This window comes from Mustela nivalis (assembly GCF_964662115.1).
Source record: "Mustela nivalis genome assembly, chromosome: 18".
NCBI classification, from domain to species: Eukaryota; Metazoa; Chordata; class Mammalia; order Carnivora; family Mustelidae; genus Mustela; species Mustela nivalis.
Window position 1 is genome coordinate 1,018,857 of NC_139037.1, and position 18,858 is coordinate 1,037,714.

The 18,858-nt window shown below is 65.1% G+C and overlaps 3 protein-coding genes across 12 annotated transcripts in view; 2 read left to right on the top strand and 1 right to left on the bottom strand.

Moving 5' to 3' along the window:
• Positions 1-3,080, top strand: part of PIEZO1 (piezo type mechanosensitive ion channel component 1 (Er blood group)) — a 47,709-nt gene extending 44,629 nt beyond the window's left edge. Inside the window, 7 exon segments of the mRNA XM_082711375.1 lie at positions 1,216-1,430; positions 1,545-1,637; positions 1,732-1,904; positions 1,982-2,104; positions 2,178-2,257; positions 2,338-2,527; positions 2,612-3,080. Of these exon segments, the coding sequence (XP_082567501.1) occupies positions 1,216-1,430; positions 1,545-1,637; positions 1,732-1,904; positions 1,982-2,104; positions 2,178-2,257; positions 2,338-2,527; positions 2,612-2,861 (1,124 nt within the window). The 3' untranslated portion in view covers positions 2,862-3,080.
• CTU2 (cytosolic thiouridylase subunit 2) lies at positions 3,051-10,399 on the bottom strand. 8 transcript variants are annotated; one of them, XM_082711504.1, is made up of 16 exons: positions 10,269-10,394; positions 9,660-9,734; positions 7,478-7,526; positions 7,312-7,390; positions 7,109-7,168; positions 5,957-6,017; positions 5,413-5,522; positions 4,971-5,266; positions 4,759-4,894; positions 4,467-4,598; positions 4,048-4,139; positions 3,823-3,917; positions 3,624-3,738; positions 3,443-3,509; positions 3,297-3,355; positions 3,051-3,202 (listed from the first exon to the last, which is right to left on the bottom strand). In XM_082711504.1, the coding sequence occupies exons 5-16, from the start codon at positions 7,127-7,129 to the stop codon at positions 3,055-3,057; spliced, it is 1,332 nt and encodes a 443-aa protein (XP_082567630.1). In that variant the 5' UTR covers positions 7,130-7,168; positions 7,312-7,390; positions 7,478-7,526; positions 9,660-9,734; positions 10,269-10,394; the 3' UTR covers positions 3,051-3,054. The 8 variants fall into 8 exon arrangements, with proteins under 8 accessions (XP_082567630.1, XP_082567628.1, XP_082567632.1 ...); XM_082711502.1 differs by lacking the exon at positions 7,478-7,526 and having other exon boundaries at positions 10,269-10,399; XM_082711506.1 differs by lacking the exon at positions 7,478-7,526 and having other exon boundaries at positions 5,354-5,522; positions 10,269-10,388.
• A 124-nt stretch (positions 10,400-10,523) lies between these two features.
• RNF166 (ring finger protein 166) lies at positions 10,524-17,715 on the top strand. 3 transcript variants are annotated; one of them, XM_082711583.1, is made up of 7 exons: positions 10,545-10,758; positions 14,655-14,811; positions 15,330-15,452; positions 15,622-15,734; positions 16,019-16,133; positions 16,222-16,329; positions 16,727-17,715. In XM_082711583.1, the coding sequence occupies exons 4-7, from the start codon at positions 15,637-15,639 to the stop codon at positions 16,790-16,792; spliced, it is 387 nt and encodes a 128-aa protein (XP_082567709.1). In that variant the 5' UTR covers positions 10,545-10,758; positions 14,655-14,811; positions 15,330-15,452; positions 15,622-15,636; the 3' UTR covers positions 16,793-17,715. The 3 variants fall into 3 exon arrangements, with proteins under 3 accessions (XP_082567708.1, XP_082567709.1, XP_082567710.1); XM_082711582.1 differs by lacking the exon at positions 15,330-15,452 and having other exon boundaries at positions 10,524-10,758; XM_082711584.1 differs by lacking the exons at positions 14,655-14,811; positions 15,330-15,452 and having other exon boundaries at positions 10,551-10,758.
• Positions 17,716-18,858: the final 1,143 nt, after the last annotated feature.

Genomic DNA, 18,858 nt, shown 5'->3' on the forward strand with positions numbered 1-18,858 from the left:
GGGGGAGGTAACAGAAACAGGTTCCCCGCGGCATGTGGCGAGTTCAGACTCGTAGCGTGGTCAGAGCTGGTCACGGTCAGTAGGCAGGCCTAGGACATGTGCGCGCTCAAGACCGCATTCCCACCGATTCCGCAGACTCGTCCGTTATGGACAGTTGGGTGTCCACACTGTGTGGCCTGCATCTCGCTCCTTGGTTCTGCAGTGTCAAGGCTGGCCGCGTGGCCGGTGTCGGAATTGGGGGTTTTCTCACTGAGGAGCTTTCCCTCCCGTGACGGTGCTACCCTGCGGTTATGCAGCTGTTAGAAGCAGCCCCGGACGGCGGGTCGGCTCCGCCTTTCTGTTCACTGCAGCAGGCGCTGCCCTGGACGGGAGCTTGTTGCCCTCGGGTGCCCACGCTGCAGCGGGCTGGCTGTGTGGGGGCAGCTCTGGCTGTCACCTGGTGGGGACGTCCCGACTGTCCCTGGCAGCCGCCCCCTCCCCCATCCCTGCCAGCACCCCTGACTCGGTGGGGGGGAGGCTGATTTGGGTTTCCTAAGCTTGTGGGCCATCTGCTTTGCCTCTTTTGTCCTTGGGCTGTTTGTTCTCTTGTTGAGTTCTAAGAATTCTTTCTGCGCTCTGGACGGTGGACCTTATCACCGGATTTCCAGCTCTTTTCTTCTCTGTGTTGTCTCAGCTTTAAGATTTTTCTTTTTACAGGTTTGAGACATAGAGCCAGGAGCAGGGGGAGGGCGGAGGGACTCTCTCGCAGACTCCCTGCGGAGCGCAGAGCCTGAGACAGGGCTTGACCCCCCCCATGTGAGCTCCGCGGAGCCACCCCAGCTCACTTCCTTGCCAGCACCCCGTCGTCTCCTTTCTTAGAACCTATGCTTTCCTTGTTGCATCTGAGAATTTCCCATCAGATCCAGACTGAGGTCTTGGGGGTCACGCTGCTCCGGCATGTGGCGGCCGTTTCTCCTAGCAGCATCGCTGGAGACGGTCCTCCCCCCAGTGGAATTATCTGGGTGCCACTGAGCAGCGGGTCTGTTTCTGGGTTCTTGGTTCTGGGCCTCTGTCTCTTGCTCTTGGACCTGCGCCGGCTCCGGTGCTGAAGCTTTGCAGCCGAATGTGACACTGTGAGGTCTGGCCGCACGGGCCTCTGGGTGAGGCTGTGCAGCAGCAGGGTGGGGGTCCGGGACCGTGCCCGCCTTCAGCTGGGGGAGGGTGGGCAGAGCTGAGGCTCTGAGCCGTGCCCCGCCCCGCAGAAGTACCCGCAGCCCAAGGGGCAGAAGAAGAAGAAGGTGGTCAAGTACGGCATGGGCGGCCTCATCATCCTCTTCCTCGTGGCCATCATCTGGTTCCCGCTGCTCTTCATGTCCCTGGTGCGCTCTGTGGTCGGTGTCGTCAACCAGCCCATCGACGTCACCGTCACCCTCAAGCTGGGCGGCTACGAGGTGAGGCAGGCGTCCGTGCCAGCCGGGGCACAGGAGAGGGCCTTCCACGTGGGCGGCCGGCCCGGGGCACGGAGAGGCCCCCCGCCCTGTCGCAGCCTGTCCCTGCCCCCGCAGCCGCTGTTCACCATGAGCGCCCAGCAGCCGTCCATCGTGCCCTTCACGCAGCGGGCCTACGAGGAGCTGTCCAGACAGTTTGACCCGAACCCGGTGAGTGGGCCCCACCTGGCCGCAGCGGGGGGCCGGGCCGGGCTGGGCCGGAGGTGTCCAGGGGCTCCTGACTCAGGGGCTGTCCGGGGCCCAGCTGGCCATGCAGTTCATCAGCCAGTACAGCCCCGAGGACATCGTCACGGCGCAGATCGAGGGCAGCTCCGGGGCCCTGTGGCGCATCAGCCCGCCGAGCCGCGCCCAGATGAAGCGGGAGCTGTACAACGGCACGGCCGACATCACCCTGCGCTTCACCTGGAACTTCCAGAGGTGCGTGCGGGGCCGGGGCAGGGCCGTGTGGGGGAGTGCCACCGCCACCGGGGCTCACGCTGTGCCCGGGCGCCTAGGGACCTGGCCAAGGGCGGCACCGTGGAGTACACCAATGAGAAGCACACCCTGGACCTGGCCCCCAACAGCAGTGAGCGGCGGCAGCTGGCCAGCCTGCTGGAGGGCACCTCGGACCAGTCTGTGTGAGTTGGGGACCCGGGGGAGGAGGCAGCAGGAGGGAGAGGCCGGGCCTGACCGCTGGCCTCTTCCTTGCAGGGTTATCCACAACCTCTTCCCCAAGTACATCCGGGCCCCCAACGGGCCTGAAGCCAATCCTGTGAAGCAGCTCCAGCCCAGTGAGTGTGTGTGTGTGACCGGGGCGGGCGGTGTGGGGGGGGTGCGGGCCAGGCCCTGACCGACCCCACCACTGCCCCAGACGAGGAGGCCGACTACCTGGGTGTGCGCATCCAGCTGCGGAGGGAGCGTGGGGGCGCGGGGGCCGCCGGCTTCCTGGAGTGGTGGGTCATCGAGCTGGAGGACTGCCGGGCCCAGTGCAACCTGCTGCCCATGGTCATCTTCAACGACAAGGTCAGCCCGCCCAGCCTGGGCTTCCTGGCCGGCTACGGGTGAGTGTGCGGCCCTGCAGCCAGGTGGGTGGGCGGGGCTCACCTCCAGTACCAGCCCCGCCTCACCCTGCCCCTGCCCCGCAGGATCATGGGGCTCTACGTGTCCATCGTGCTGGTCATCGGCAAGTTCGTGCGCGGCTTCTTCAGCGAGATCTCTCACTCCATCATGTTCGAGGAGCTGCCGTGCGTGGACCGCATCCTGAAGCTGTGCCAGGACATCTTCCTGGTGCGCGAGACGCGGGAGCTGGAGCTGGAGGAGGAGCTGTACGCCAAGCTCATCTTCCTGTACCGCTCGCCCGAGACCATGATCAAGTGGACCCGCGAGAAGGAGTAGGAGCCGGGCTCCTCCACCCTCGTGTGACGGAGCCGCCCGGCCCTCTGCCGGGCGCAGACACCCGTCCCCGGCCACCACGCCCTGATGCTGCTGCCGGAAGGAAGCTGGGGGCCCGGCCTGGCGCGGGGCCCACCGCCGGCACCCTGGGCCGGGAGCTCCAGCCTGCCCTTCCCCACGCGTACTGTAGGGTTTTCTAATTAAAGAAGTTTTTATTTATACAACCACATGCTGCCCGCGCCTCCTTGCCCTCCTGCTCCGGGCGGCCCCGGGCTCCACTCCCGCTGGCGGGTGCCTCATCGTCACTGTTCTCCACCAGACACTCCTGGATCTCCGCCGAGGGCCTGTGGGAAGTCGTATACTGGGAACCTGCCCTGCGGGGGCTGGCACCCAAAAGGTCCCCGCCGGCGCTCCCCCAGCTCTGGGGCTGGGCCATACCTCTGGCTTCGAAGCTGGGCCTCGGCCAAGATGTAAGGGGGCAGGGGGTCCAAACACGGCTGCAACAGAGAACAGCCGTGGGCGAGGGTCTGTGCGGCACCGAGCCCCTGGGGGCCTCCCCCATCCGGAGCAGAGGAATGACTCACCACGTCCTTCATGGTCACGCGGCAGGCGTAGCACAGCTGCTCGATGACATGGGCTCGGGAACCCTCCCTGTGGGAGCAGAGCGGTGCTTGAGTACCTGCTCGGGGCCCCAGGGGACATACCTGCCCTGGCCAGTGGCATGGGCCTAACCACAGGGTAGCATCGGATCAGGAAGGGACTCACCTCCCGCAGGGCCTGGTCCCCTGCCAACAGTTTGGTGCCCCAGCCTCATCCCGCGGGGTGGGGGGTGGTTTCTGCGAGAAATCCTGGGTCTGAGCCCCAAAAGCTGTGGCACTATCTGCAGGCAGAGATAGGCTGAAGGTTCTCTGGGGGCGGGACCCACAACTCCCACTGCCCAGTGCCCCTCCCCCTCCACACGCACCAGCACTGTCAACGTCCAGCGAGCACATACAGAGCAGGCAGCGGGGGCCGGCGGCACAGCCATCCCTCGGGGCCTTGACCAGCTTCTCACTGGTCCTGAGGGGGTGGGAGACAGGGCCCAAAGGCAGCCTGAGGCCAGGCTTTCTTCCTGCCCAAGCGGTAAGGGGTAGGCATAGCACTCACCCCCTCCCCCACACCGTGGGTGCGGGCGCGGGCGCACACACACCTGTACACGGTGCTGACCGTAGAGGGGAACTGGGCCTGTAGCCGGAGCAGGAAGCCCTCCATCAGCCGGTGGATGCTGGCCTTTTCGGAAGCCTGGGGATAATCAGATAGAGGCTCTAGGAGTGGCGCTCCCAGGCCTGGCCCAGAGGCCGCCTGGCGTGGGGGCCACAGCTTCACGCCATCAGCCCCCGGAGCACCGAATCGGGGCTGGAGTGGGCCAGAGCTCTCCCGCATCAGAGGCTGCCCGTCCCTGAACACAGCTGCTGCGACACCCTCCCCGCCAATCCCCTTCGGCTGAGGCCCCAGCCTGCCCGCCTCGGTGGGGGCGTGACTGTGCTCCCGGCAGCTCTGGCCACCGAGGGGTGCCAGCCCCTCTGACCCCACGCCGGAGCTGGCCACCTGCCGCGGCCCACGGCTCACCTTGGTGTCGACGGCGGGCGTGCAGACGGAGGGAACCGCGAACAGGCGGTTGTAGAAGGCCACCTCCTTCAGCGTGTGCTCGCGCATGGGCCGCACCACCACCACGTCGCCGTGCCGCTCGTCCGAGAAGCCCTGTGGCGGGGGCACCTTCGTCACCGCGCCCAGCAGATGGGCTCACAGCCCTGCCTCCCCTGCACTACGAGGGAGACCACGGACTTCCTGCCACGGACTCCCGACGCGACTTCCACGTGACAGAGGCCCGGGGGGTCCCTGAAGGCCTGTACCCACGTACCGTGTCCCAGGCGAGAAAGGCCCCTCTCCCCAGAGCCAGGCTGGTCATGAGCTTGATAGCCAAGCGTGTGCAGCTGTCCCCTGTCATCACCTTGGAGTAGCCATGGGTCCGGGCCACGTGCAGGATCAGGTGGGTCCTGGAAAGCAGAGCACAGGGTCTCAGGGGGCCAGTTGAGGCAGGGCCAAGCCCCCAGGGCGCGGTGGCAGACTCACCGCAGGGTCTGCAGAAGCTCCTCTTTGGCCGTCAATGTCTTCACAGAGTTAAAGAGCTGGGACAGAGCCTCGGTCTGGGCCGCTGGCGGTGGCCCAACCGGGTCCTGGGAGTCCTGGGTGCAGGGCTGGCTCGGTTGTTCCTCCCCCTGGGCTGAGCTGGGGCTACCCCTGAGCCCCTCAGCTGCCAGCGTACGTTGCTGCTGCAGAAAATTGTCCACAGCCACCTTGTAGGTCCCCACGGTCCCCACTGGGTCCTGGGCAGAGCAGCGCAGCACAGACGGCGGCAGGGCAAACACCTGCCAGTGCGGGGAGAGCGCGTAAGGCCCGGGGCCGCCTACTACACGCCGGGGGCAAAGGGGCCAGGGAGGAGGCCTGTGGCTGACCTCACCAAGTAGGCATGGGCCCCCGTGCACCCGGCGGCCGCAGAAACAAACCCACGCACCTCTTCCAAGGTGACAATGTGCCACGGGAAGCCGAGGGTCTGCAGGATCTGCCGCACGTCGGTCAGGGTTTTTGCTCTGTCCTCCCGGCTGCGGCCACATGCTGCCCCCTCTGAAAAATGCAGACAAGGAGTCATGACGGCAGAAGCGCCCCAGGTGGGACGAAGTCCTGTGAGCAAGTCCACCAAGCTCTTCGGTGGACGCCGCAGGGGCAAGCCTGCTCTCAGGAAGTGCAGCGCGGTCAGAGTGGGAAGTGGGTCTTCTCCAGCAGCACAGGGGAGGGATGGGGGGAGGCGTGAGAGACCACAGGGGCCCCAGACCCACCTGGGGGCCTATCTCAGGGAGCAGGGTGCAGGCACATGAACACGGGGCCCCTGACCCGGAAGCTGACCTGCCTGACTCCCACAGAGCCCTGCGAGAACAATGGTCCTTCCGCTGCCCCATGCACTGTCTCCCAGAAGCGTCCCCACCCGGGCCACATAAGGTCACAGCGTCAGCTGCGTCAGTGGGCTCATCCTGAGCGGCCAGGGCGGCGACGGCACGTACCATCCACATACACGACCCCTGGCACAAAACGCAGTCTTTTGGCAGAATCTCGACTCAGGCCCTGAAGAAAACAGGGACAGGACTCAGCCAGAGTCAGAAGCCAGAGGACACTCTCCTGGCACAAGCCACTCTCCATCTGAACTGAGGCCCTCGGCGCGGGGTGGGGGTTGCACCCCACCCAGAACAGACTGCCCGTCTGGACCAGGCACTGAGCAGGCCCCGTGGTTGGGCTCCGCAGCCTGGCAGGGCCAAGGTGGTCGCATGGGCGGCTTAACCGCCAGTGATACCTGCTCCTCAGTCTGTCCCCCCACTGACCAGTGAGGAGCGGCCTGCCTGAGCACCTCTGACCGCTAACAGTGCAAAAGAACAATAGACTCATCGGGGCCCCTGGTCCCAGGAAACGGGCTCTGGCCAAGGGAATGGGTACTCACACCAGCCCAGGCTTCAGGGGCCACGAAGTGAGGTCAGGACAGCAACACACCAGAGCCCCCAGGACAGACCGCTCTCTAATCTGCGCCCCTCGCTCGGAATGCAAAGGGTCTGAGCATGTCCCGGCCCCAGTTCAAGGCCTCCCCGGCAGCCAGGGCCCTCAGGAGAAGCCTGGCATCCTCCGACCCGCTGAGGGACAGTGTGAGTGGGTCGCCAACTGCCGGGAGCCAGCTCCCCAGCGAGCAGCCTCTCCCCTACAGCTCTCCTCCCCACCCAACTTCACGTCTCCTGGCAACCCCCTGCTCATCTGGTTCCAAAGGAAGCTGCCTGACCCCAGCCAAGCCAGACCCCTCTTGGGTTCCCCAAGGCACCTGCTGGTATTGCACGGTTTTGTGCTGGACCCACGACCGGGGGAGGCCCATGAACTTGGGGACACCTCAAGTAGCCCACCATCGTGCCACCAACACGTGCCCAGGGACTAGGATTCTAGGCAGTCAGCCAGCAGCGCTGGCCTCGGGCGCAGCCGGGTGCTCCAGACTCCGCCTCCGGTCTGTACGCTGCTGCTGCTGCCATATGCACATCCAACAACCCTCCGGGCCAGCCCAGTGGGGAGTGAGCTGCTCTCGCTAGCTGCAGGCAAGAGCCCCTCTCAGTGCGGAACCCCCAAGCCTGCAACGTAGCGGGACAGCAGCCAGGGCCCTGGAAGACGCTGGGCAGACGAACCTCAAGGACCTGCCAGACCATGGAGCTGGACGAAGGCCCCCCCGACCACGCCAGGAGCACCTACGGGAGAAGAAACGTCGCTGGAGAGCGCTGCATCACCCCCAGGAGTGAGCGCACCCTCCCCACCACCCGCACACAGCCAGGGTCTGGGGGTCGGGCTTCCCAGCTGGGGACCATGCAGAGGAGTCACCCCAACACACTACCTTCTCACCCGGAAAGATCAACCGATTCTTCCCAAGCACGGCTCTAAACTTGTGGATGTAGAAGGCCCTAAAACAGTCCCTGCAACAGACAACCAGCAGCTGTAGCCGCGCCGCTCCGATGGGGCCGCGGCCGGGGATGCTGCAGGTCCCATCTTCCTTCTCTTACCAAATTCCATCTTTAAAAGCAGCATCTTGACAGAGGTTCTGCCCAGAAACTGGCTAAGGAAGCCAGGGTTGAGGCATTTTTACCAGCTGTGTCTGCCCCAGGACCAGCCCCGTGCTGACCAGGGACTCCCCCCGCCTGGTCCCCAACAACCCTTAGTAGCATGACCTGATGTCTGAGGGACCCGGGGCCCAGGTGCCACCTGCACCTCCAAACACCCAGGAAGGCCCACCAGGTAGAATGGATAGACACAGGAAAGTGCAAGGCAAGGCCAGCCTGACCCTTCCCTAAGCACCATGGAAGGCCCTTCCAAAACTCCCACAGGGAGAAGTACTCTCTCTCGGGGTGAAGGGGGAAGCACTGAGCAGGCAGCAGGGGGATACCCTGTGCCCCAGAGCGCCAGCCTGGCTGACGGAGCTGATACCATGTTAACCGGAAGTGCCTGGAAGTTCATGCAAAGGCAGTCCTGGCTTCTTCCCCAGACCCACAGAATGAGAACTTCCAGGACGAGCCCTGAGAATCTCCATTCCTGAAAACACTTTCACCTGATTCTCAGGCTCGGCTACAGGTTAAAATCACTCAGGCCAAATACAGCAGAGGGAATGCACCAGAGTGAGGCCCAGACATCTGCAATTCAAAGCTTCCAGGCAACCCCAGCAGGGAGGTCAGGGTCGAGGACACACCCTGAACCACGGGAGAAATGCGGCTCCGCAAGAGCTGTCCCACACTGGCAGCTGCACCCCTAAATCAATCTTTGAAAGGAAAAGCAATTGCCCCTGCTCCCCACTGAAGAGGCACCACTAAGAGGGGTCAACCAAGCACCCCATATTCCTTTGCTGTCAGTAGTTCAATGTGGTGTTTAATAAAACGCCATGCTCCAAGTGACTAGCCTCAGGAAGGGAGCCCCAAGAACTCACTCACCATCAGGGAGTGGGAAGGGCCCTAAAACACAGAAGCTTGCACGGGGCACAAGAGAAGCTGTGGCTGCCCACGCGCACGGGGAGCTCTGAGCCCAGGAGGAGCTGCCGCAGCCTCGGCCTCTTCTCCGGGACACTCATCACTGCCGATGCTCTAAGAGATGAAAGCCACAGCTGCCCCGCTTAAGGCGTTCACTCTAGCGGCACACACCAGGCTACTGGGCTCCTGAAAGATGGCTGGGGAGGAGAAAGCTTGGGGGAAAAAACCTCAGGCCCTTCAGTTTCTCTTTGGGAACACTCTGGGAAGTACCAAGACTCGTGGAGACTAACTATAAAACATGAGCTGGGGGGCACCAGGGTGCCTCCGTCAGTTCAGCGTCTGAGTCTTGGTTTCGGCTCAGGTCATGATCTTGGGGTCGTGGGACAAAGTCCCACACTGGGCTCCGCACTCGGCGCAGAACCTGTTCGAAAGTCTTTCCCCCTTTGCTCCTCCCCCGGCTCGCTCTAGTAAATAAATAAATAAATAACTTTTAAAAAGTGGGGGGACCCCTGGGTGGCTCCGTCGGTGAAGGTCTGCCTTTGGATCAGGTCACGATCCTGGGGTCCTAAGATTGAGCCCCGCATCAGGATCCCTGCTCAGTGGGGAGCCTGCTTCTCCCTCTCCCAGTCCTTCTGCTTTCGTGCTCTCTTGCTCTCTCAAATAAATAAATAAAATCTTAAAAAAAAAAAAATAATGAGGCACCTGGGTGTGTCAGCTGGCTAATCAGTTGGTTAAGCAAGTGCCTTCTGCTCGGATCATGATCCTGGAGTCCTGGGATCAAGTCCTGCATCGGGCTCCCTGCTCGGCAGGGGGTCTGCTTCTCCCTCTGACCCTCCCCCTTTCTCATGCGCGCGCTCTCTCTCTCTCTCTCTCTCAAATAAACAAAATCTTAAAACAACAACGACAAACCGTCCCCAGAGCACCTGCCCAAGATCTCCGAATGCTCAAATCTGCTCCCACACGGGTTCCAGCTGCCCCGAAGTGCTCACCCTGCCCATGCCTCACCTCACCCTCACTCTGGCACTGTCCCCTAAGTGCCGTCAGATGCCCTCCTGCCACCGGATCCACAGCGGACCCTGGGAGAATCTCTGCACCCACGCAGACAGCCAGGACCCCACACACGCACCAGTCACTGGGAATGCTTCCAAAAGCAGGAGATGAAACCACAGACAGGAGGCACACCGGCCGCTGGGCCAGACGCACGCCTCCAGCTACCTCCCGGCCTCACCTGCAGAAGGCGTCTCCCGCTCGGATCACCACCACCGGCGGGCCTTCCTTGCACTTCACACACTTCGGCTCACGGCTGTGGAGACAGGGAGGACAGAACACGGCCTGCAGACCGCCCTCCGGGGGACCCTGGGGAGGGGCACCGCCGCTCTCGGCGCAGCTGGTGCACACCCCCGAACCCCCCGGACGAGAACAGACACGGGCCGCGCGGGGATCTGAGTCGGCTCAAGCCAGCTCCGAAGCACAGAACGGCCACCTCTCAGGCCCTCAACGGACGCCAGGCCGGACGGACAACTCGCTCCGTGCGCCTCGGCCGGAGCAAGCCACCGGGAGGCCGACTTCCTCGTCGACGGAGCGCACAGCCCGCCAGAACGACAGGCGGCGGCGCGCAGAGGCGGCCCCTCCCTGGGGTGCTCGCCCCGGCCGGACAGTCCCCCCCCCCCGGGCTGCGGAGCAGCGTGCAGCCCCCACCGGACCCCGGGGCTTCTGGGTCCCGGGCTCGGCGGCCTCCCGGCTTCCGCAGCGCGGCGCCGGGCCCTCGGGACAGGGCTGTGCCGCCGGCCCGGAGCGCCGGGGCGTAGAGGGGCGGGTGCGGACGCCCCGCTCTTACCCAGGCCGCGGTGGCGGCGGCCCCTCGGGCGCTGCGTCCCCGTAGTCCTCGCCAAGCTGGCACATGCCCGCTCGGAGTCGCCCGGGAGCAGTGGGCGGCGGCGGCGAGACGCGCCTTAATAACGTCAGCCCGACGCCGTCGCTCCCGGCAGGTTGGGGGCGGGGCGCGCACCGATGACGTCAGCGCCGCGGCACCGCGGCCGAGACGGGCGGGGCGGGGCGCTCCTTAATGACGTCAGCCCGGCGCCGTCGCGGTCGTGACGCGCGGACCTGGCCCGGCCGGGCCGGAACAGGGGCGGCGGCGGCGGCGGCGGCGGCGGCAGGCCCGGCCCCGGGATGGCGATGTTCCGCAGCCTGGTGGCTTCGGCGCAGCAGCGACAGCCGGCGGGCGGGCCGGCGGGCGGCGACAGCGGCCTGGAGGCGCAGTACAGCTGCCCGATCTGCCTGGAGGTGTACCACCGGCCCGTGGCCATCGGCAGCTGCGGCCACACGTGAGTGCGCCGGCCTCCGGGAGGCCGCGGGGTCGCGCCGCCGCTGCGGGGAGGGGTCCGCGCGCGCCCGGCGCTGCCTCGGAGCCAGGCGCGGAGGACTCGGGCGGGGGCGCGGGGCTCCCTGCGCCGCCCCGGCCCTGTCCTCTGGGCGCGTTCCTCCGCCTCGGCCCAGCCTCCCGCCCGCCAGCCCCGGGCGAGCCGAGCCCCCCGTCGGCGCTGCGGGCGACCTGCAGCCCAGTCTGGGCCCTGGGATCTGCGGAGGGCTTCGGCGGGCCTAGCCGGGGACCCGGGCTGGCGGGCGGCCTCTGCGCTGGCCGCCTTCCGTGCGGGCCCCTGGAGACCAGGGTGGGCGTTGGTAAATAAACGCCTCGTGGCCCTTGCTCTCAGCTCGTCCCCGGACCCGCTGTCCGCTGGTCTTGGCCGGAGAGCAGACGAGTTCTCTCAGGTTAGGAGAGAGACTTGTCCGGAGGCTGGTGCTGGTTGTTTTGATGGCGAGACCTTGAGTCATACCCGTCACTGAGCAGCCAGGCGGGCTGGCCCTGGGGACCGGACACCACGCACCCTGCGAGGGCTTCCAGCGGCTCCGGAGCCTCCAGGGGGTCCTCTGAAACAGGGGTGTTTCAGCCACAGAAGCCTGAGGATGGGGCTCTTCTCCCAGCAGAGAGCTGCCCTGGAGTCTTGTGGGAGCTGCCAGGCTGGCTGGACGGAGCCGAGATCGGTGTCTGCTCTCCGGCTGCTCCTGGCTGAGCAGTACACGGCGTGAAGGCAATGAGCAGGGTGGCAAGCGAGGTCAGGAGGGTCCGGTGCCAGCAAGCTGGGCTCCTGAGCGGGCCGGTACGTGCCCCTAGAAAATCTTTCAAAGAGTGGCAGCTGACTCGGGAGGCTCCGGATAGAAGGGGGGGCCTGGGTAGGTGTGTGCCTGCTCCTCAGCCGGGGACGGCGCTCCCTCCTCCCCCCGGGTCGGCCAGCACAGGCACCTGCCCACACCAGGGTGGCACAGCCCATGTCAGGAGGGGCCCTGGGCCTCATGCTGCTGCTGACTTCTTGTCAGGGGCAGCCTCTGAACGTGACTCCTTTCGTGGAAGCACGCACTCGTGGGCGTGCTCGGGCGTGCTCTGCTGTCTCCATCACTGGGAGAACCGTGAGGCTTGACCCAACTTCAGGAAGCCTTTCCCGGTTTTCGGATGGCCTCCCCTTGGCACCCACACTTACCCAGCCCTGGGCCTCAGCGTTTCCAGCCTCCGGGTGTGTACAGATCTGTACAGGTTTTTGGTTTTTTTTTTTCCCCAGATAAGTGTTTTCTTAAAATGTGGTCGTTAGACCGCAGCACCGCACAGAATTGTTGTGAAAGCGCCATGTTCTCCAAACGCTTTCCCCACCCGTTTCTCTCGGCAGCACCCCATCTGTCTTGTTGCTGACGCTGGTCCCCAGGAGCTCCTCCGTGGCATGCTCCTTCCCAGCGCTCTTCTGCCCGTTTCTTTCTCTTCCCCAGTGTCTCGGCTGATGTCCTGAAGGCTCACACACAAGCACAGAGGACTTAAGGGCTCGCGCTTTTCCTTAAAAGAGCCCCTGGCGGTGTCGGTGTTGGTCCCGGTAGCCACCGAACCGCAAACAGTCTGCCTCCACGAGACGGTTTCTGGCGGTGCGAGTGGCCGTGCGTGGGCAGCACTGGGCAGAAGAGGCGCGAGGGCATGGTGGGGGGTTTTCAGTCAGAAGGCCGTCAGCGGGGCTTGTGGAAGAGCCCCAAGAGCTCCCCGGGAACCCCAGGGGAGGGCGATCATTTCTCATTTTCAGGGGACATCTGGAAGCAGAAGCTGCGTGGCTATGGACGACCCCCTGGTGGACCTTCCCCTGAGGGCCTGTGTGTGCTGGGGCCGGCTCAGCCTCGGGCTCCCCTGGCCTCCAATCTCCTTTCCCGCTCTCCCATCAGCGCTGTCGCAGGGGGCCGTGCCCGTGTCCCCGCATGCGGTCAGTGAGCAGAGATCACAGAGAAATCAGAGCACTCACATCTGGGGGGAGCGTAGGGAATGAGGAGTGTCCTGTGTGCTCAGTGTGCCTCTGCCCGGTCAGGTAGATGCTGTCACTGTTTCTTTTGTACAAGAGGCCACGTTTCCAGGGGTCCCAGCAAAACCAGAGCTGGAGCTCTGGCAGTCGGGCAGGCTGGCCTCTGAGCCCCCGCCTTCCCCCCGCAAGCGCCCTTGCAGCAGTGACCCTGGGGACCGCTGAGCCTTGATGGCCAGACACACAGACCCTCAGGGCTGCGGGCAGGTGCTTCTGGGTGCAGAAGGGAGTCCGCATGCACCTTCCCAAGACCCCCACCTCCGCGGCCCCCTCCAGCTGGCAAAGAGGTGCCCTTTGCCTTGACCTGTGCCTTTGTCATCGGAGATGTGGTCCTGCGGCCAGCACTGACGACATGGTAGCCCATCCCCTGAGCGCTCCCAGGGCCGTGCCTTCTGCGTGTGCGTTTTACACCTTTGTGGAGACAGACCCTCCTCGTTTGAAGCACACACGGCGGCGTCCACTGAGTGTCTGCGGTCGAGCAGGCATCCCTGTCACAGGCACGGCCGCAGCCACGGACCTGCGCTCCGTCCACGGACGGGTCTGTTCTGGATTTTCCATGTCAGCGCATGACCTGAGCTTGGTGGTCCCAAGGCCCCAGTGGCCATGTCCAGCAGTAGCTCTCTCATGCTGGGGACAGGCCGCATCCATGTGTCCTTTACCCGTGGCTCGTGCAGTGGCACTGCCATGCGCACCTGCGGGACAGCAGCACACTGTCCCCCCGTGACTGACGAAGTGAGAGGCCAGCGTTGGCCGATAGGCTGGTCAGACCCTTGGAATGGTGGGAGGCGCATCCTGGAACGCTTGTCAGAGCGCCGGGGGGTGGGTGCCGGAGCACCTCTGCCCCACGCCTGCCGGGGTGCCCTGCGGGTCCTCCCCAGGTGAGGACGTGACTAGCGCCCATCCTCCTTCCCCTGGAGGACAGAGGCTCTTCCGAGGGCCCGAGGGCCAAGCAGGGCCTTCTCCCGTGCACACGTGCCTGCAGCTGGTGACAAGCGGGGGCGGGGGGTGCGCCGGGACCAGAGGGAAGGTGGAGGGTCTGGGCAGCAGCTTTCCTGGCGCCGGGATATGCCGGCCACGTAGCTGAGCGGAGCTGAGTGGCCCCCACAGCACTTCCGAAGAAGCTGGACCGAGCGGGTGCTGGGATCAGGTTCCCACGTGCTGTCTGCTGGGTGCTCTCCAGGCCCGTGTCCGCACGCACTGAACGCCTCTCGTTTCTCTGCGGCACTGGGGGTGGGACTCCGAGTGAGGGGGGCTTGTTCCTGCGGCCCAGGCACGTCTGTGTCCGCGGGCTGGCCTCTTGATATGGCCTCTCCAGGGGCGGCGCCAAGAGCCTCAGCCCCTGGGGCCATGGGTGTCGCCGCTCAGCAGTCGGGGGCCCAAGCCAGCCCACTGCCATCATCACGCCTCTGCTCTGGCCCTGTCCCGAGGCTGGCGACACTCAGCCTGGAGCCCTGTGGTTTCCTCTCCCAGCGCTGTCGGTGATCTTACTCTCCAAAGCTTTGTGCCTATAAGGTCTCCGGAGGCCTCCTGTGTCCCCCGTGTCCCCAGAGCACCTGGGGTGCTGGCATCACCGCACGGCCATAAGATGGGCAGGTTGGGCCTCGGGCTGGGCCCAGGGCCGCGGGGCCAGCACGGCTCCCGGAGAGCCACAGCCACAGCTCCACCAGCCTCTGCACACGGCAGCAGGCCCCAGAAACCCGCAGCCCAGAGGGGACCTGGGGTTGTCGTTTAGCCAGAGGAGCAGGAATGACACTCTCCAGAAACAGCAGAGGGGAGCTGCCCTGGGAGGTTGCAGGCAGCCAGCAGCCCTCAGGCCCGTGTCGCGTCCCCGGCAGGTTCTGCGGGGAGTGCCTCCAGCCCTGCCTCCAGGTGCCCTCGCCCCTCTGCCCGCTGTGCCGCCTGCCCTTCGACCCCAAGAAGGTGGACAAGGCTGTGCATGTGGAGAAGCAGCTCTCGTCCTACAAGGCGCCGTGCAGAGGCTGCAGCAAGAAGGTACTCCACCCCGGGGCCGTTCTGGGGCAGGAGCGATAGTCTGTAGCCGCGGGGAGACGAGCCTCTGCTCCCCGCTCCAAGCTCTGCTGAGAGCGGAACCTGGCTCTGCCCCTCCCCCAGGGCCCACCCCTCCCCCAGGACCTTCCTGCCCTCATCACCCCCACCCTGCCCTGGGCTCTGGCTCTTAGGTTGTTGTGGGGCTAATTTGGGAACACGGGAACTGAGCCTCAGCCCCGCCAGTGGGAGGGGTGGGCGGGGAGGGAGGCAGGGTCCCAGGCAGAATTGGGGGCCCTCTAGTGCTGGCCGCCACCACCCACCTGGCTGTCTCTCCACCCTGCCTGGAGCCCCTCACAATGGCCCAGCCCCAGGAGCTGATTTTGACTGCCGTGTCCGCTCAATGCAAACAGCACTGTAGAAGGCGACCCCTGGCTGCTGTGTTCTAAAGCTCAGGGTCTGGACAGCCTGGGGCTGCCCTGGGCTCTGCAGTGAGGCCGCTGGTCTCCTTCCCTGGCACACAGGCCTTCTCCCGATACATCTCTTCTGGCTTCCTCGAGGACTGCCCAGCCCCTCTGCAGCCCCCGGGACCCCAGCTAAGGTCCGCCCCAGTCCCGTAGCCGGTGACCGGATGTACCTGCCGACAGGTGTGCAGGGTCTGCGTCACCTTCCCTTGGCGCCTCTTTCCTGGCAGGGCTGCAAGGCCCCTGCTTCTGTGGCACCGCAGGCCGTGAACGTCGGGCAGGGACCGCCCTGCTTCCTGGTGGTCCGCTCATCCTTTGGAGCCTGACCCCGATGCTGCCTCTGTCTTCCTAGGTGACGCTGGCCAAGATGAGGGTGCACGTCTCCTCCTGCATGAAGGTCCAGGAGCAAATGGCCAACTGTCCCAAGTTCGTCCCCGTCGTGCCCACATCCCAGCCTATCCCCAGGTAGGCCTCCCCACCCGCGTGCTCAGAGCCCCGGTTCCTTGTAGGGGCGGCTTCTGCCTGTGCTGCTGTCCCCAGAGGGGGCTGTTGTGTCCCCTCTGCAGACAGCCTCACTGCCCTGCAGGAAGGGGACCCCAAGGAGGGCCCGTACAGGTCTCTGAGTTCCCTCGCAGCAGGGGGCTGTGGGGGAAGGGAGGGGACCCAGAGCGTGGGGGGAGCCCAGCAGCCACACCGTGGGGGGGGCGTGGGCAGCGCGGGCCCCCACTCACCTCCTGCCACCGCCCCAGCGCCGTCCCCAACAGGTCCACCTTCACTTGCCCCTACTGCGGCGCCCGCAACCTGGACCAGCAGGAGCTGCTCAAGCACTGTGTGGACAACCACCGCAGCGACCCCAACCGCGTGGTGAGTGGCCGGCCCTGGGGGCAGGGCGGGGGCAGGGAGCGGGGCTGGCTCCCCCCAGCGCCGCTTCAGCCCGCGCCCCGTGTTGCAGGTGTGCCCCATCTGCTCGGCGATGCCCTGGGGGGACCCCAGCTACAAGAGCGCCAACTTCCTGCAGCACCTGCTGCACAGGCACAAGTTCTCCTACGACACCTTCGTGGTGCGTGCCCTGCCCCGCCCCACCCCTGCCGGCCCAGGCCCCGCCCCTGCCTCCGCCCCCTCCGGGGCCCCGCCCGGAGGCCGGTGGCCCAGAAACCATGCCCCCCGCCCCCCCACCCTGCAGACCCGCCACACCCCAAACTCGCCCCCGCCCTAGTTGCTCCTCTGTCTCAGACTCCGGGTGGTGTGGCCAGAGGCGAAGGAGCCCCCTCCTCCCAGATCCAGGCGGGAATCAGCCGGGCGGTGCCCTCGGGGAGGAGCCAGCTGTGGATCCCAGGCGTGGGCAGCCTGTCCCACCACCCCATGGCCCTGGCGTGACAGCACTGTGCGTCCTTGGGGGGCGGTTCTGGCTCGGAGAGGCGCCCGCGCATCCCCCGCCTTCCCTTCCTGCCCTCCAGGATTACAGCATCGACGAGGAAGCCGCCTTCCAGGCTGCCCTGGCCCTGTCTCTGTCCGAGAACTGAAGGCACAGCCCAGCCCCTGGACCTGACCCCTCCGGCCTCGGGAGACTGGGCCGCCTCCGGGGACTGGGTCTCCCGCGCCTGCGCGGGACAAGCGGAGCCTCCTGTGTTGCGGGACAGGTGGTCCCCGAGCCCGCCAGGGCAGGGGTCCTCGGAGGGTGGACACCCGTGCTCCTGGCTGAGCGCGGCTGGCTCCCTCGGTGCTTCGGGCTGAGCAGGTGGCCCTCGCTGGGCCCGAGATCGGGGGCGGTCTGTCTCCAAGCCATGCTGTCCTCGTCCGACCCGGTGCGCCCCAGCGGGGCCCCGCAGGCCTGTGCGGAGCAGGAAGCCCAGGGGAGCCCCGCCCACCATGGGGGGGCCGCTTCCAGTTCACCCGCTCGGGACTGGCTTTTGTGATACTTAGAATTCTGGCATTTTTCTATACTATCCAGCGTGATGATCTTTCCACATTTTATAGAGCAGTTACTGCTCGTACTGCAATACCCGTGTTTGACTAGACAATAGTATTTTTATGGAACATTTACAAAATTATATTTTTTAAAAAAACAATCAAAAATAAACAGTTATGGGGTCTGCGCCGGGGAGCAAAAGGCGCCGACGCCAGAGCCAGAGCGCGCCCCCGGGGCTTTGCTCAGACAGATCCTGGCGCTGCTCTGCTGGGTTCCCCTTCCTAACTGCCAGGAGGAACCCCCGGGGTCCCCCAGCTGCTCGCAGAGGCTCCTGACTCCGCGGTCGCCCCAGCAGCGCCGGCTCCTCCCACTGGGGTCCCGGCCCCGCCCTGCTGTCTTCTCCCCAGGCGGACCCCAGCGCTGTCCGAAGGCCGCCCCGGGTCGACAGCAGGGCATGGAAGACGCCGTCTTACTCTTGCAGTTCGCGGCATAAATTATTGCTCTTTTAGAAAAACTTCAATAAAACATTTCAAAGCATCTGTAGTGACCTTGATCACTGGGTTTCATCCGGGAGAGTGAAAAGCTGGTGGTGGCTGGGGTGCACCGTGACTTCCCTTTGCTTGAAGTCTGCAGGTGTGTCTGTCCCCAGGCAGCTCCAGCACTGTTGGGGGACAGTGCCGCCCACCTGCCCGAGCCCCTCCCTGTGAGCATGGCGCCTCCCCAGGCTGCCCTCAGCTCCAGGCTCCCCCAGAACACTCTCTTGTCCTCTCTCTCAAACCCCAACAGTTTGTTGGTGACACATCTTGGCAAAAGTGTGCCAGGGTGGCGGTTTTCACCTCCTTCCTTGTCAGGAGATGGGGTCGCCCGAGGCCAGCACACTGGACTCAGTGAGGCCAGGAGTGGCCACGGTGGCTGGAGGGCCACCGTTGGGACACCCTCAGAGTAAAGTCCTGAGTCTGAGCAGCAGCCCCTCTCCCCACGGCCGGTTCTTGCCGCTGGGCAGCCTCCTGGTGCCCCAGCCCGTGACCTCGGCTCCCAGCCCCACGTGGAAGCCGGCAGGCAGGAGGAACCATTCAAACAGGAAATGTCCGAGGCGTCCGGCTGGCTTCGAGTGCGCGCTCCTGGTCTCGGGGTTCTAACTTCAGCCCCATGTTTGGTGTAGAGATTACTTAAAATCTTTAAAATTACTTAAAAATCTTTAAATGTGGGATGTCCAGCCAGAGGTGGTGCTCTGGGCTGCCAGAGCGGCTTCCCCAGGCAGGGCTGCGTTCCAGGCTGTTCCTCAAGGCAGGTGGGACTCCTGAGCTTGAAGCCACGGCAGAGCCAGGCAAACCGGTCCCACAAGCAGCCACTCAGGAGCGTGGTGATGGGCTGGTCACCCTCTTAGGACCCCCTTCATTAGGGGCCACCAGTCCCACCCTCCCCCCTTCAAGCCCACTGGTCGAGGGATGCGGTGTGGTGGCAGGTCCCTGCTGCCACCCGAGGACGCCTGTGGAGCTCTGCCCTCTCCAGAGAGCCACAGGGGAGTGTCCGCACAGGACCTTTCATCCACAACACCTCAGGCCCAGTGACTTGGAGTCCAGGGCAGTCTGCCAGGGGAAGGGCATTGAGTGAACCCCAACACAGTGTGGGGGGCACGGGTGAGCTGGATCTCAGCAGACCCCACGGCGTCAGGGTGGG